Source organism: Choloepus didactylus, chromosome 10 (genome assembly GCF_015220235.1).
Source record: "Choloepus didactylus isolate mChoDid1 chromosome 10, mChoDid1.pri, whole genome shotgun sequence".
NCBI lineage: Eukaryota > Metazoa > Chordata > Mammalia > Pilosa > Megalonychidae > Choloepus > Choloepus didactylus.
The window spans coordinates 9,636,016-9,652,821 of NC_051316.1; the positions used below are offsets into that span (position 1 = coordinate 9,636,016).

General features: G+C 40.9%; 1 protein-coding gene across 7 annotated transcripts in view; it reads right to left on the reverse strand.

Annotated features, from left to right (window-relative positions):
- The window catches only part of PTPDC1 (protein tyrosine phosphatase domain containing 1), a 55,966-nt gene that overhangs the window by 17,061 nt on the left and 22,099 nt on the right, over nt 1–16,806 (reverse strand). Inside the window, exons 2-5 of one of the 7 annotated variants that reach the window (XM_037797141.1) lie at nt 16,430–16,532; nt 12,118–12,205; nt 10,791–11,867; nt 8,739–8,826 (exon numbers count right to left, since the gene is read on the reverse strand). In XM_037797141.1, the coding sequence (XP_037653069.1) occupies nt 8,739–8,826; nt 10,791–10,793 (91 nt within the window). In that variant the 5' untranslated portion in view covers nt 10,794–11,867; nt 12,118–12,205; nt 16,430–16,532. Of the gene's footprint in view, nt 1–79; nt 152–179; nt 2,182–8,738; nt 8,827–10,724; nt 11,868–12,117; nt 12,206–16,429; nt 16,533–16,806 lie in introns of those variants that run through there. The other 6 variants (XM_037797136.1, XM_037797138.1, XM_037797139.1 and 3 more) reach the window with 6 other exon arrangements.

A 16,806-nucleotide genomic window follows, 5' to 3' on the forward strand; every position in this document is an offset into this window, starting at 1 on the left:
AGCATGCAATCATTTTATCTCCTAACACATATCCACTAAGTCTTAGCATAAAAGAAGTAAAAGTGTAATACAGAATTACTTGTCAAAGTTCAGAAAGGTATAAACCCAGCGCAGCCTATTCCCATCCCTTGCATCTAAATCCAACGGCTCGACACTGCAGAGGAGAAAAGCAGCTTTACGTTTTCTCTCGGGGAAAGGCGGGTCTCCCTCCGCACCGCTGACGGCGGACACGGCCACCATCACCTGGACGGAGGACGAGGACAGCACCCGGGCCACCGAGCTGCGCCGCCGCTGCAGCCGCAGTAGCGGGTCGGAGGCCGAGTGCCTGCGGCCCTGGAGAGCCGAGCTGAGGCGGCTCACGGCCGAGGGCCTGCGCGGCGGGTCCTGCATGTCGGGCCGGGGCGAGAGAGCCGGGCGAGAGAGCGGAGGCAGCAGAGCTCAGCCGGGGTTACGCCGAGCAATGTGCCCCGCTCTGTGATCTCCCAGCCATTCGGATAGGCTGACGCGTTTCCATAGCGACACACAAAGAAACCACTCATTCCCATCTCTGCCCGGGAGGCAAGATGCTATGTGAATGGATCGCCGTGAGGACAAACTGTTCAAGTACAGAGAAGGGTGGTTTGTATTCGAACTTCACTATTCCTAAATCTCAAACATACTTTAAAGATCTGATTGCTCAAAGATGTAAATCCCAAAATACTGCAATTTAGAAAAAATGACACAAACACTGCCTTTTACACACATACTAAAAGGTTTAAATTCTGTAATTCCTTTCATTTCTATTCCATGGATATTTGGGGGGGGGAGTTCTTTTTTCTACACGTCTCTGGAACGAATGTGGATAAAAAGTTAATTGTAATAAAGTGGGTTTATGCTGGACAATAACATTTATTAAAAGATCACTCAATTTTTCATAATCCAAATCCCCTATATTTCCTTCATAGAACTATTAAAGAAACAGTTGGCTAGAACAAATAAAGAGATCCACAGCACTGATATATTAATCAGAAGACACATGAATTTCATGTTTTCAATTTGAAGATATGAAAAGCCCAATTCTGGTGTATGTCTTGATTTGGGTAGTCACAGCAGCCATGACTCTCAAAAACACAATTCTCTGCCTTTTGTCACAGACCATGGGGAAAACAAGAAGCTTAAATAATGCCTTGGGGGAGGCACAGGGAAAAAAATGCACTAAGCATCACATTTTTAAAGGCACTGAATGAGGGGGAGGCTGCAAGCTGAGAATAAAGGACACAAAGAAAACAGAGACTCTCACCACCGCCCAGTGTCCCCGTTGCCAGCCTCCTCCCTTGTTGATGTCGATTGTGCCCCCGCCCCATGCAGATGGGACTTCGGCCATGTGCAGACGGAAAGTAACCTATGGCCCCAGAGCTCTTTTATGTTTTGTTTTGTTTTGTGTTACTTTAATGTTAAGCCCAGCAAGATCCTTTTTAAATGCCCCCTCCTCATTTCCCCAACATGCGCTTTTATCAAATAAGACAGAGACATGGAAGCCCAATTTGGTGCCCAAATTACTTCTGCATGTGTAGCACATGACCTTGTTATTTAGGACGCAAAAGTGGATTTTTGTTTATTTATTTTTTTTAATGTAACCAACCCAGCAAACACAACTTTCTTCCCTGGAGGAATGATCTGACAACATCCCAGGCAAGGCCTGAAACAACTTCAGGGAAACAGGCACAACAGTTCCATTTGCCCAGCACGGAGATTTGCATGAGAGAGTGGGAGAAAGGCGAAGGGCCTGGTATCTGGGTGAGGGACTCCTGGAGGTTCCCAAGCAGGTCCCCGTGCCTCAGGGCTGCATTCGGACGAGATGCGGAGGAGCAGTGGCCTCCGCTGAGGCCCGAAGGCCTGTGTGGGGTGGTGGGCAGGAGGGTGGAGACCCTTCCCAGGGCACAGAGCGGGTGGACACAATGTCATGCCTTCCCCATTCAGAGAGCAAGCACGCGTGGCCCTAATGCAGGAGGCCCCGAGGAGACCAAGGGTGTTTAACGTAGCAACAGGAAGCCCCAGGCCATCTGCACCTACAGAAGCAAGTCAAAAGCCACTCTGCTCTCAACTGTACAGAAAGAGGACACCAACTTGATGAGGAGTGGGAGTTCCTCAGGTCACGCTGACTGAGGAAATCTGGGCTGGCCTTAAACATGTACCAACTGGGCTGACTGGAGACACTACACCGTCAGTGACCCTGAGTCAGCACCTTTGAGGAAGCTCAGTCTACCTCAAGGAAAGCTGGAGGTGAGAGCAGCCCGTCTGCTGGCGCACTGCCCCCACACAAGGATGCCAGGAATGCACCTTGCACTGACCTGGCAGATGAGCCGGAACCTTCCCCACCTCTGGTCCGAGAGGCAGGGGCTTGAGCTTCCACTTACCTGGGCCAACCAGAAGCCTCGCACCCCACTTGCCTGAAGGGTTGCTCCAAAACTACTCCTTGGCAAAATGATCAATTCACAGCAAAAATCCGTTTTTTAAAAAACTGGTTTTCATTTATGCCACAAACAGCTTTGTAACAGGTGACACTAGATGGGGCTCCACTTTTCCACACATTCCCTTGCCATCCTTGCCCATAAACATGCAAGTTTTCTACACACCTGTAATCACACTGCAAGGACATTTCTTTTCCTGCTTTTTCCAATCAGGAGAGCAAAATTTTCCCATTTTGCTCTGGTCTTCTTGAAATTTTCATTTAATGAAAGCAAAATGATTATGACAAATCAAGCTGATGCATCATAATTTATCTAATCATTCCTTAGCTATCAGACATTTAGGTTATTAAAATTTAAACATTTTTACGACTAGAACCCTTTTATTTCTATGTGTTTTCCTTCAGTAAATTCCTAGGGATGATATGAATAGCAAAAAAATTTAATTTAAAAGCCATGTTTTTATTCGGTGAGTCTTTACATGTTTCATGAACCAAGTATGAACTAAGTTAAAGAAAATAAGGAAAATTTTTAGCAACTCAACCAGGCTTTTCCTCAAGGCATAGAGAGAATATTAAAATACTCTATCACAAGAATCTAGACATGCCAGCTCTGATAAGCTTTTGTGCCAACATCTTACCTCAAACTTTTTACCATCTGCATCATGGGTCGTCTTCTAACCACAAGTTTTTATTTACAGGATATTGCCAAAGACAATCAAACAAATGACGTTAAAAGGATTGTTTTCCAATTCTCAGAATAAAAGATAATACACTTGCATCAAACTGGTTTGTCTTTTTGAATTTTTTGAAAATACTTATTTTATTAATTTTGTGGGTCCATTTAGTTAATTAAATATGCCCAAACCAGGTTTCACACTTCTGTAAGAAAGTACATTTATACTACCATCTAAAAAACAATAAAAGCATTTAAATTGGGCTAAACTTTAGACTGCTAATGATGACTTGTTCAGACTTTCAGAAACACTTTAATTTTATTTAACGGCCAAGAGAAAAAAAAAATTAAGAAGCCTTAAGGTATCTTCAGGTAAACAGAAGCAACAAGACTATTATAACTTCCATTTCATGTTTTATACATAAAATGGGAATTTTTAAAAGTAGGAGTAATTTTATGAAGGATAATGCTTTCAACGGAAACTTAAAAAGCTTTTATTCTGGAAGCCGCAGAGCCTTTAGAAAGAATGTCACTGTCACAAACTGTGTTCACCTTTCTGACACCCTCTTCTCTCCTTCCTCCATAGTTATAATGTACTTGTAGGCCGTGAAAAACAATACTAATATGCTTTCCTAACTACTTGCTAACAATTGATCGATTTTTTCTTCCTTCTCTGACAATGTATTTTTCAAATTACAATAGAAAAATATTTTCAGTTTTCTATATTCCAGGAAAATAAAATCATAAGGGACCATCTCTTGGTCACTACCTTACCCTCTCCCACTTTCAAATATGCTGTCTCTGGAAAAAAAAATCACGGTACAAGAAAAACTAGTAAAATACTATCAAAGGTAATCCACACTACCAATCAACCCTACGCTTGCCTGAGCTCCTGTAAGTGTTGTCACCTTACAAAAGCCTCCTCCCAGTGCTAGGCTGTGGCCTGAATGTCACAGCTCCTTGGTGGCCAGGGTCCTTTGCACATGGGCAGGCAGACTTAACCAAATTCAGAACATTTAAGGAACCAAATGAAATCTTGATCATTGCAAATGTGAAATTCTCCACACTTGGGATAAGCACAATAAGCATAACAATGAAACCCACTGAAAGGCATGCATTAGTACTCGGCCTTTTCCTCTTTAATTTTACGAGCGAGTGGAGCTGTTAAACACTCAAAAGCCAGAGCAGAAATGCAGATTGCTTAGTGATTTCTTTCGATACTCAAGAGGTCAGAGAGGGCTAATAACGTTCTATTACAACAAACTCCCATAACAAGACCTGCAAATTAGGTGGGCTTGCTAGAGCCCATCTATTCTCATTTCTAAGTCCCCAGAGGAGTCACTTCCCAGCCTTGTTTTCCAACTTTTTTTTTGACAGCAGGCTCACTTCTCACAAGGCAATGAATCACTCAACTGTCAGGCAGCTCCAGATGTTTTCTAATGTGCAGTCAAAATCCATTTCTCCATAAACATTAGTTTTAGCTCTTCCCTCTAAAAATAAAATTAAAAAAAAACACCCTTCTCTTTGACTTGTAAGATCTTAAAATATCTGAATTCATTAGGACTTCCTGAAGACTTTCCGTAAGTGGGCTACATTCTCTCAGTTCTTTCAGATGTTCCCGGCACACATCAGGGTTTCCAGGTCCTTCCCCTGAGGGTCTTTCCTGCCCCCTCACAGCTGAACTGCAGGAGGAGTTGCCTGCATTCGCGGTTTCCCTCCGTACCTGCCTCATAATCAACCCTGGCCTCGCCTCCACTGTCCTCTGAAAACTGTTCCTGCTATGGAAGGCCACCAGTGACCTCCGTTTCTCATCTCATCTGACTGCTCAGCAGCATGAAACACTACTGAACACTTTACTTTTAATCTTCAAATACTTTTGAAGAAGATTTTATTTTATTATTTTATCTTTTAATTTTGAAACAATCTCAAATTTATGGAAAAGCTACAAGTACAGTACAATGGATATTTTCTATTGAACTGAGAACAAGCTGCAGACGTGCTGCCCCATCACCCCCATGTGAATTAGCGTGTGTTTCCCACACACACCTTCTTCACAATTCCCCCAAATCAGAAGGTTATGGCTGACACATCACCGCCCTGTATTCCTCAGCCTCCATTCAGGTTTCACTGGCTCTCCCTGTAAGGATCTGGTTCAGCAACACATCTTGTATTTGGGTGTCCTGTCTCTTTCATCTATTTCACTCTAAAACAGGTTCCTCTCTTCCTGATTGAGGACCTTGACATGTGTGAAGCGTACTGGCCAGTCAACATGTACAATGTCTCTCCATCTGGGTTTGTCTGATGATTCTCAGGATTAGATTCAAGGAGCCCTGACATTTATTAGTGAAGAATGGCATTTAGAAACCAGCTATTGTGACATTGCTGTATAAGTTAATAAACACATTTGTAAATACAGTGTCTGCAGAAAGAAAATCTCTGAGTTATAGCTCGGCCTGCTGAATTCATGTTGCAAGCATTACTTTAACACAGTATAAAGATGAAAAGACAAAAATACCTTCACACTTCTCCACTTCTCCTCATTGCAACAAAACCCTTTAACGGGGAGAATTTTATTCCCTGTCTTTCCTTTTCCTCCTCTATTTCCCACTTGCAATATTCAGAGAGCACTTGGGTTACAGATAATCATTAGCCCACATCACCAGTAATCTATGCTCAAAGACATGATCAGGTCATAACGTGCTTTTATAATGCAATATTACTGTTAAAGGCAAGGGTTGACTTTTTGTTTTATTTTGACATGGCATCTCCCAAAATAAATATCAAAAAAAAAAGAGAAAAGAAAAAAGGCCCTCTCCATGGACAGAGCTGAAGAACACCTGTATTACATGCGCACATATACAGACGTACAATGCATTCATATCTATGTTCATTTCTTTATCAATCTATCTATATTGGAAACCAAGAGTTTACACTGATACCACCAATTCTAGTCCCATACCACAGGGTTCATTCTCCTGTCCTCCCTTTCTATAATCCTCACTCCCTCCTCTGCCTGGCTCCCATGGTCCTTAACGCATTTACTTCTGCTGTCCCCACATCTAGGTGGATGCCTCCCCCACACCCCAGGCAGGCTGCTGTCGCTTCCCCCGTGTGGACGCCCTCCTCACTCTGCCATGTTCTGATACCCTCTGTTCTAGTTTGCTAATGCTGCAGAATGCAAAACACCAGAGATGGATTGGCTTTTATAAAAAGGGGGTTTATTTGGCTATACTGTTACAGTCTTAAGGCCACAAAGTGTCCAAGGTAACACATCAGTAATTGGGTACCTTCACTGGAGGATGGCCAATGGCGTCCGGAAAAACTCTGTTAGCTGGGAAGGCATGTGGCTGGCGTCTGCTCCAAAGTTCTAGTTTCAAAATGGCTTTCCCCCAGGACGTTCCTCTCTAGCAAGCTTGCTCCTCTTCAGAACGTCACTCATAGCTGCACTCTGTTCAGTCTCTTTGAGTCAGCACGTTTATATTGCTCCACTGATCAAGGCCCACCCTGAATGGGTGGGGCCATGCCTCCATGGGAGTATCCCAACAGAGTCACCACCCACAGCTGGGTGGGACACATCTCCATGCAAACAACTTAATTCAAACTTTCCAACTTAGTCCCCACTATTCTGTCTGCCCCACAAGATTGCATCAAAGAATATGGCTTTTTCTGGGGGACATAATACATTCAAACCGGCACACCCTCTGTGGGGCCAGTCTCGACTGCCCCCGAGCCCTGGGTGCCAGGCTTCCCATGCAGACACCCTCCTGCTCAGCCATACCTGCCCTGGGCCAGGCTGCCTGCCTCGCCGTGTGGGCCCTGATGCCCCGTGTGACACAGGTACCCGCCTCACCAGGACTGGGCTCCACATCCCTACTCTGCCAGGCCCCACCCAAGGGCTTTGGAATAAATTGTTCAGGAGGGAAGGGGAAAAGGATAAGAAGAGAAAACTCCTTTTTGAAATATTCTTTTACACTGGATTCTGTGATTCCACCCTCTTTTAGTTTTCCTCCTTAAGGAGCTCAATGACTCCTTAACTTTCTCCTTTGGAGAATCTTCTTTCTTTCTCTCTTCCAAGTGTTGGCATTCCTGGAGGGCTCAGTTTGGTCCTGGCATTTCTTTCCTCCTGTTCTCTCTATACCTGTATGAACTCACTACTCCCCCTTGGTTTCAGTTACCATCTAGTGGACACCAAAACTGTCAGCCTGTATCTGTCCTTTCAGCTCCAGAATTTCATCCAGTTGCTTACTGCTTATCTCAACTTGGATGTCCCTCTAAACAGCACCTCACATGCAACATATGCAAATCTTAAAAATGACTTCCTCATGCTCATGAGATGGATCTCAGTGCTTCATATCTTAACAGATGGCCCTGTCTTACATCTAACTGTGCCAGCCAGAAACCCGGGGTCATCTCTGACACCTTCCTCTTCCTTTATTCTGCATCACAGTCCCACTCTTAGCTCTTAAATATCTCTCACATCCACCCTCTCCAAATCCACGGCCATCTAACCTCTTGCCTGTGCCACTGCACTTGGCTCCTGATGCACCTCCCCGCGTTGATTCCTGCCCAACTTCAATTATTTTATACCCAAGAACAGAATGACCTTTTAAAAAATGCAAATCCAATCATGTTACTCTGCTGCTTTACACACTTCAAAAGCTTTCTTTGTTCTGAAGAAAAAGTCTGAACCATTTCACATGGGCCACAAAGTCCTGTATTATCGGGCCTCAGTCTCCTCCTCCAAGACCCTTCCTGCCACTTGGTTCCTTTATGAAAGAGAGTGCCCCTCGTGGAGCCACTGGATTCCAACAGGAACACAACCAACAGGGAGACTGTTCCCAGCAAGCTCTCCAAAACCTTTAGACCCTGACTCCTTTTATATATATCAACTAGTCTACTCTTAGGGTGAAAAAATCCTTCAAAGAGCCCTTTACAGCAGTGCAAAAATGAACGTGGGTAAACCCCAGAGTGGGCAGTTACAAAATACTCCAGGGGCACTGCCGAGAACAATGCTCACATCTTCCGCAAGCCGCTGGTGCCATGTGGCCGGGAATCGGAGAGTCCTCAGCCTCAGAACCCAACATCAACCAGAGAGGGTGAGGAAGCCACTGTGGCGGCACCATCCAAGCCAGAGCACACTGCCTTGCCCAAGGCACCACCCTAAGACTGAAAACAGTGTGAGAAGACTATGGAAGAGAAAAGAAATGGTGGAAGTAGGGCTAAGTGCTTCTGAGCGCGCTTTATAAGTGACACTTGAAAGTAATGACCAAGAAAGAAATGAAAGGTTGACTCGTGCACAGGCGGTTGATTATAAGGAACAAATGTATAATTTCAGTCTAAGATAATAATGCAGGAGGCAAGCTTTGTTTTCAACGTTCCTTCTTAAAAGCCCAAGGTCATTATTCAGGATTTTGAAAAGGAATCCTTACAGGACAAAACGGTAAGGCAGAAATCAACAAAAGACTAAGTAAGACCTTATGATTTAGGATTAGGTTGCAGTTTAGGATTTCAATATGAAGAACTGAGCCTTTTCTTTCATGTTTATTCACATACAGTTACCTTTATTACACTCCAGTTTACATAAAGAGAACAAAACGCACACTGAAGAAACAGTACCTTTCAGGCTTGCGGCATACCCACTGTTTTTCCCCAAAGTCGAATATGGCTGCTCATTTTGTGGCAAGACTCCCGTAGCCATGGTACTCTGTTGGGAAAAAAAATTTTACTTTTTGAAAGTTTGTCTTTGGGATATTAATTAATTATCTATAACATGCTAGACCTGTGCTGTCCCATATAGGATTCATCAGCTAAGGTGGTTCTTGAGCACTGAAATGTGACTCTTCCAGATTGAGACGTGCCAGAAGTGTAAAATGCATGTGAAATTTCAAGAACTCAGTACAAAAAAAGAATGTAAAATACCTCACTAATAATTTTTTACATAGTTTACACATTGAAATAATATTTTTGATATACTGAGTTAAAGAAAATAAATTACTTCTCCTGCTTTTTATTGTTTTAACGTAGCTACTGGAGAATATAAAACTGAACGTGGGGCTCTCATGATACTCCTGCTGGGCGGCATGTACTAGGCAGTAAGGGCAGTACAGAGAGAAGGCAGGCATGCGCGCCTCACGGCTTTGTGGTCTGCGGGAAGACGAGATGCAGACACAAACAGCACCGATTAGTGCTAAGTGTCCCAGGTAGGGCCAGACGAGTAGGAGGTCTGTCCATCTTGAAAGGGGGTGTGAGGCAAGGCTTCAGAGAGGATTCAGCATTTGATTTGGGCTCAAGGAGTAACATTTACTCTAGGTATGAGGATACAGGGTAGGCAATTGAGCAGAATCTCTCATTTATTCTTCAATAATTGAGGGTTTACTGCATACAGTTAGCAATATTCATCTTGTTCATGCTAAATTATAAGGCTAAGTGATTATTGTGTTGCTCAAATGGTATGGTTTCCATTGGGGAAAATTAAATCTTTTTATAGGTCAATTCCCCTCTCCTCAATTATCCCATTTCTCAGCTCTTACTATGTACTGGATACAAACATTATATCACTTTTTCCTAACAAGAACTCAATGGAGTAGTTATTATCATTACTTATTTTAAACACAAGCAAATAATTTTAGTCAGGTTAAAGTACTTGCCTATAGTTACACATAAATGGCAGAGTTGGCAGTTAAATCTGCATCTTTTGATTTCAAGTTCAGTGTTCTTTCTACTACTACACAGTTGAAAATGAAATAAATTGTAATAAAAATCATCTCAACAGTTTTGACTTCCAGAAAAACAAATGTATATAATCCAATTCAGTAATCACAGATTAAACATACCTCAATTTAAATACTGATGAAAACAGAAAAATCAGCTGAGGAATTTTATAAACAATAAAATTATCTTCATAAAAGGCAAACACATAACCCAGCAGAGTTTATGGGGTTGACCATGATACAAGAGAAAGTCACATAGAATACCAAGGTTTTTCTAAATAATAACTTTAATATTTTCCCTTACAAAATCACGTTTATTGTTTGGACCTTGATGATTGGAGAGACCAAACACTACAATTTTAACAGCTTATTAAATGGCTATGAAGTTTTTTTAAAGGCTCTAAAAATTGTTGCAGTCTCTCGTAGCAATAAATTAACAACGGTAATTAAATTCAACCCTAATTAATATTTTTTCTTGGAGCATTTTTTTATTTTTGTGAGGACAAAAATCACAAATCCCAATCATCCTTTAAGAATTTCAAATTCAGTAAAACTTTACTTCTAAGTTTTATCTGCTCAAAAGGCATATAATCTAAAATCTAAAGCCATTTGATGAAGCTATATCTCTTCAAAACAAATACTAGAATTAAAATCATACAGGTGATCTAAAATGGAAGAAAAGGAAGAATGCTTCCTGCAGTAGTAATGTCACAAATCTGGAATCATAGCAGTTAATGCAAAATTTTATAATGTGCATAACATTCCAAATGAATGTTACATAAAGACGTGAAGCAAAAGGACTAATGAAAACAGTTGTTCCAACAAATCCATTAACAAAAACTCAATTTGAAAGCATTTCTATTAAGATTAGATTTAGAAGAGACATTTTTACCATATATGACTTTTCATATATTGGGGCTATTTTCTTAAAACATATTTGGAAGAAAACAGCTATCACCATTTTGGAATCATGGAATTCGGAGCAGTCAAGGATCCAGCGCTGGTCTGTTTTGTGGATGGGGAGTTATGAACCGTGTCCCAGAGAAGGCTCCTGGCTTGCTGGAGGTGGCCCAGCACGCACGTGATTAGGACGAGTCCTCACTCTGTGAAGGCTTCCCTGACCCCACACCATGCTCCACCGCTGCGGAGTAAAGAAACATGTCTACCTCACGAGTCAGGGAGAGGAGACATGATTCATTCATCTTTCAGTCTCTCCAGAAGGAAAGGGGCTGGTGGGAGGTTGCGATCATCACACATCTGCTGAACTGAAATGACCACTTAGTCCCTTGAGTCTATTTCATGTCTTTTTAATCTCTGGGTCCCCAACATCTAAAGCCCATTGGAAACATGGCTATTTAAAAAAAGTTTGCTGAGTTATTTGTACTCTTTTGTATCACAAAGACTAAAATTTATTTTGAACTAGCCCCTCAGAAACTCAAAGTTGTAAGGAACCTTAGAAGTCATCTTAGAAATCTACCTGAATGCAAGCACCCAGTCTACAATAGCCCAATGATGGTTCTTCTTGCTTGATCAGTAACACTGGGATATTACACAGCTCTGGTAGTTAGAAAGCTCTTCATAATGCTGCAACTCGGTAATTTCTACCCACTGGCCCTACTTCTGCCCTTGGAGACGACCCAGAATAATAAATTCTTTCTTCCATTGTTTGTTCCTAGAGGCTGCTTCAGCGAATACCATGAAATGGTTCGGCTTAAATGGCTTAGTTTTGAGGCTGAGAAAACATTCACATCAAGGCACCGTCATCAAGGCGGTGCTCTCTTCCCACAGACCGGCTGCCGGTGAGCCCAACCTCTTCTGCCACACGGCAAGGCAAACAGGAGGTGTCTGCTGGCCTCGTCCTTATCTTCCAGGTGTTGCTGATCTCAGCTTCTTGCTTTCCTGATTTTCTCTCTCTGGCTGAATTTCATTCTCTCATAAAGGACTCCAGTAAGAGGATGAAGACCCATCTGACTGAGGTGGCCACACCTTAACTGAAGGAGCCTCATCGAAAGGTCCTATTTAAATGGGTTCACACCTACAAGAATGGATAAGATACAAGAACATGGTTTTCTAAACCACCGCATCCATATGTCTAAAACTGCTGACCATGCTCCCCTTACTCCCAAATTCTATCTTCCCAGATCATTTACCAATTTCTGTTACCATTCTTCATATGAAATGGTTTAGAGACCTCCTCACCAGTCTGCATGCCCTTTCCTATTTACACTAAGTAGATAATAATATTTAACCCCAGATGTGGTGTGAGCAGCAAAAAAATCACTCACCTCCTTTCTCCTAGATACTGTATGTAGCCCATCACCTTGCCACATCAGTATTTTCAGCCAGGCAAGGAAAAAGCTGGCTAAAAAGGATCTGTAATAAATTTTGAGGTTAAAAGTAGGCATTTGCGACGGACAATTAAACATACAGAAAAGTTCAAAGTGAAACACAACAGTACAGAATGAAAAAATACAAGTCTCCACCTTCTATGCCTCATACTAAGTTTTACTCCCCAGAGGTAAATATTTCAATCATTTGCTTTAGTTCTTCTGGGGTTGGATAGTGGGTAATCACTATAGTTATGCCCCTGGCTCTTTTATCATTGTTAGACCATAAAGTGGCTCATTTACTTCCCATCATGCTTACTTAATATAACATTTTTAATTCTTTTTATCTTTATAATTAAAAATAATATCCCTTAACCATTTCTATCAGCTTTAAACAGTATCTTGATTCCCTGCTACAATTATTTACCTGTATTAGTGTCCACTTGTCCTTTCCCCTCTTCTTTTAATTTCTGCCAGATATATCATTTTTTTGTTAAGAATTTGAACTTCTAAGTTTTAGCTATATCTATAATTAAGTTTCTCCTGTTTTGTCTGTACGTTTATACTAAAACCTGTAACTTGAGACATCATGCAATATAATTATTGTGCATGTGTATCTCATACCTGCATATACATACATATGTATGTATACACATATACACACACCTATACATGTGTATATGCATGTGTGTGCACCCACTTCTTTTTTTTTTTTTTTACCAAGTACCGTGACTGGACCACACAGAAAAGGAGTATAATCCTGTATCACCAAACCTTTGCTGCTCAAAGTAGGACATTCCAACATCAGTGCCAAATAGACTTTTTTTTCATTTCATCAGTTGCTTAAAATAAGGGCATATTTTGTTTTACTTTAAATTTGGATCATGAATTTCTTACATAGATTTTCCCGATTCTTAATTGACTTATTCTTGTTGAGAAAAGAAACAAATTTTATTCATCATATCTCAAAGATCTTTCAACTTCTTAATCGCGCTAGTGTAATCATACTATCTACTCACCCTCCCGAAGATAGTTTTCTCAGAGCTCTCTGAACTTCTTTTCTAATTTGGACCAAAAGCTTCCTAGGCCTACTACATTGCTGTTAGCCTGAGACTTCTTTTAATTGCACCCCTCAGTTGAGGCCATTGCTTCTTGGATTTTGCTTAGGCTTTGCAGATTTATTCTCTGCATTAGTTTCCCAGCTGGTAAGACAAAACACATGCAATGGGTTAGCTTAACCAAAGGGAAATTACTGGCTTCTGGTTTTGAGACTTGGAGAAGTCCCAAATCAAGGCATCTGCAAAGCGATGCTTTTGCCCTGAAGACTGTGGTGTTCCGCGGCCGGCTGTCAGCAATCCTTGGTCCTGGGCCTTGCTGTCATACGTCAGTGTATGTGGTGGTGTCTTCTTCCCCTTTCTCTTCCGGGACTCACTGACTTCCAGCTTCTGGCTGCTCTGCATGGCTACTCTTCCAACTCCAATTTCCTTTGCTCATAAGGACTCCAGCTTTATTGGATTAAGGCCCATTCTCATTCAGTCTGGGCACACCTCAATCAATGACATTTCAAAAGTCCTATTTACAAATGGGTTCACACTCACAGGACCAGGGGGTAGGACCTGAACATGCCTTTTGTGCGGGTCACGATTTAATCCCCAACATCCTCAAATAATTTTTTCATAAGATCGAATGGAAGATAAACTTTCTAAGTCCCTTCATTCTTTAAGAATCTTTATTTTATTCTTGAACTCTGCTGATTTTGCTACTTACAGAATTCTAGGTCGAAAGTCATGCCATGTCAGAATTTCGAAAGTATTTTCTTACTGTGTTCTAGCAAACAATATTGCTGTTGAGAAGTCTGATATCAGTTTGAGACTTGTAACAGGTAAGCTGTAGGATCTTTCTTTCATCTTCAGTGTTCCGAAATTGCACAAGGATGTGTACTGGGAGCAGGTCTTTTTTCCCTTCACTGTGATTAGTTCCTGGTGGGCCCTTTCAATATGCAAACTGTCTCCTTCAGCAGCTAAAACTTATTGCATACTATGTACCATGGTTTACATGAAGTGCTTTAATTTGCAATATTCATTTCATTCTCAAAACAACTCTTTAAGGTATATACTGTTATTATCTCCATTTTTTCAGAGAAATTTTATCCAAGGTCACACGTTTTCTAAGTGGTAGAGCTTGCTCTTGAATCTTGTCCATCAGACTATAAAACTCGTGCTTGACTTTGCCCCACAGTAAAATCATACCAACTTACAAAATTTATTAAAAAGTGTGCCTTTTCTCTCATTCTCATCAATAGTGGGCATTTGAAATCTTTTTAACTTTTGCCAATATGACAGATTAAAAAAAGAATGATTTCATTATTATTTTACTTTGCATTTCTTTATTGAATGAGGCTAAGTAAGTAGTCTGAAAACCTACATTTTATGACTCTCTTATTAATAAATCGTCTGCTTCATAGCTCTGCTCTTTTTCCTTTTGGGACATTTACTTCTTTTCTTAATGTCTTGCAAGATGTCTTTCTATATTAAGAAAACCAATTATTTATTGTATATGTCACACATCTTTTTTTAAATCAGTTTATCACATCTTAGTTTTGTTAATGGTGTGTTTTGCCTAGTAGTTTCATCTTTTCATGTGGTCTAACCTGTAAGATTTTTCCTTTAACTTCTATGGCTCTAGGGCCATAATAGGAAAGCCTTCCCTAGTTCAAGATGTAAATCCCAATTTAATGTCTCCTATTTTGGGGTGATAAATGTTGCCCCTTTGTTGCAGGTTGGCAATGATACTGAGAGTTAACAGTTAATCTACTGAATTAAAGATGGTCCAACTTCAAAGAGTATCATGTTTCCTAGTGTGACTATAATATTAATCTCTAAAAATAGCACAATAAAAAATTCTCTAAGTTATCTACATTTATAAAGCTTAAATGCTATGTTTTTACCAAACCACATGAGTGCATACTTTCTTATGAAAAAGTACTTCTTCTGACCTAGGAAAAACAGTGGAAGGATGGAAAGATTTCTCTAATGGTCTAATTTCCTGAGAGTTACTATATATATGCTTATAGTTAAATTGCCAGTTTTCAAAGGTCTGAGCTATAATAATATTTTGAGAAGTAGAGAATATTTCAAGGCCTTTCAGAGTCTGAGAGCTATAACAGAAAATCAGCTCTATTTGAATTCGACGCTCATGAAGACTGACAGCGCAGATTCTATTTTCCATTTTTCTTTCAGTTGCTATTCACTTGGCTTCATCTAAAAGTCTAGATGCCTCAGTTTCACTGATTTTCAATTTAAACAGTTTCCTCTTTGCCCAAACACCAGCTTTAGCTTACTTATTCCATCCATTCTAACTTCCTTAAGGAAATCTCCATTATTTATTCAGCAGGTCTCAACTATGGACTTGTTTCTTGTCTTATTGGACCACTCGAGTTATGTGGCATCAGTTGGACCCTCAAGGCTTGTGTGCAAAGCTTCGCTAGGGCAGGTCCAGGGCAGCATCTTCCTTAGGCTAACGAAACCCACTGAGGTAGTGCTTTGTGGAGGCTCCCAGTGGGGGCTCCAGGCCTTGGGAGGTCTCTCTACTCTGGCGGTGGGAGCACAAACTCTTTCCAGAGAGGCAGCCGATGCCATCGTAAGGCTAACCTCGTTTGTTTCTCTTCTCTCAGAGATCACAGGTCTGTGCTGCCTGCTTCCCAAGGTCCGGAAACCTTTTTCCTACATTTTGGCTGGTTTCCTGGTTATTAAAGGCAGGAGGTAAATCAGGTCCCTGCTGCTTCATCTGGGCTACAAGCAGAAATCCCCCCGGCCCTCTTTTAATAATTCAAATCTAGGGGAACTCCAAATTTGTGCTCATTGTGCACTGAATTTCCATAAAAACAATTTATAATTCAACTGTATATAATTGTGGATCAAAAATTACAGTTCAACTAGGTTAATCTACAGTTTAGAGTCAGAAGGTCTGTGGTTGAATCTTGACTCTGTTCATTGTCAGCTGTCTGAACTTTTTTAAGCTTCAATTTTTTTTCCTCCAAAATCAGGATTATAGTATCTACTTTCCTAATTTGCTGTGAGGATGAAGAGAGGTTATGTGTGTGCATCTGTGTGTGTGTTTCTAGTGCAATGTCTGGCATACAGGTATTCAATAAATATTTAAATTGCAAACCAATATCTGCAATATCTCTTTGCTTTTATCCCCTCCTAATCTGTACTCACTTCATTTTCCTCTTGTTTTTTAAGAGCTTATAAAAGACTCCATTGATTACCTGTAGGACAATCCTGCTACTAGTTAGTTATTGCTGAGCTTCTCAAGAAAACTAGATGAAAAACGGATCATCTCCAGTCACAACTGAATTCATTTCAATGTGCCTGTTTGTAGAAAGAGGAGAAACAGTCTTCAGCAGTAAACCTGTCATTCCACTGCCGGTCAAATATTATTTAATTTCATTTCCTATTGCCAATGACAAATATTTTGCTCACTCTATCCTACAGTTTGCTTTTCTTCCTAAAATTTACCATCTGTCTCAACAGTTTAGGGTTAGTCACAAGTTCACTAATTGGTACCTAATACTTAAATCTTGTAAGTATAGTGATGGACCAGTATACTTACTGTTAAGAAGAGTATTCACAAAGTAAGAGTTCA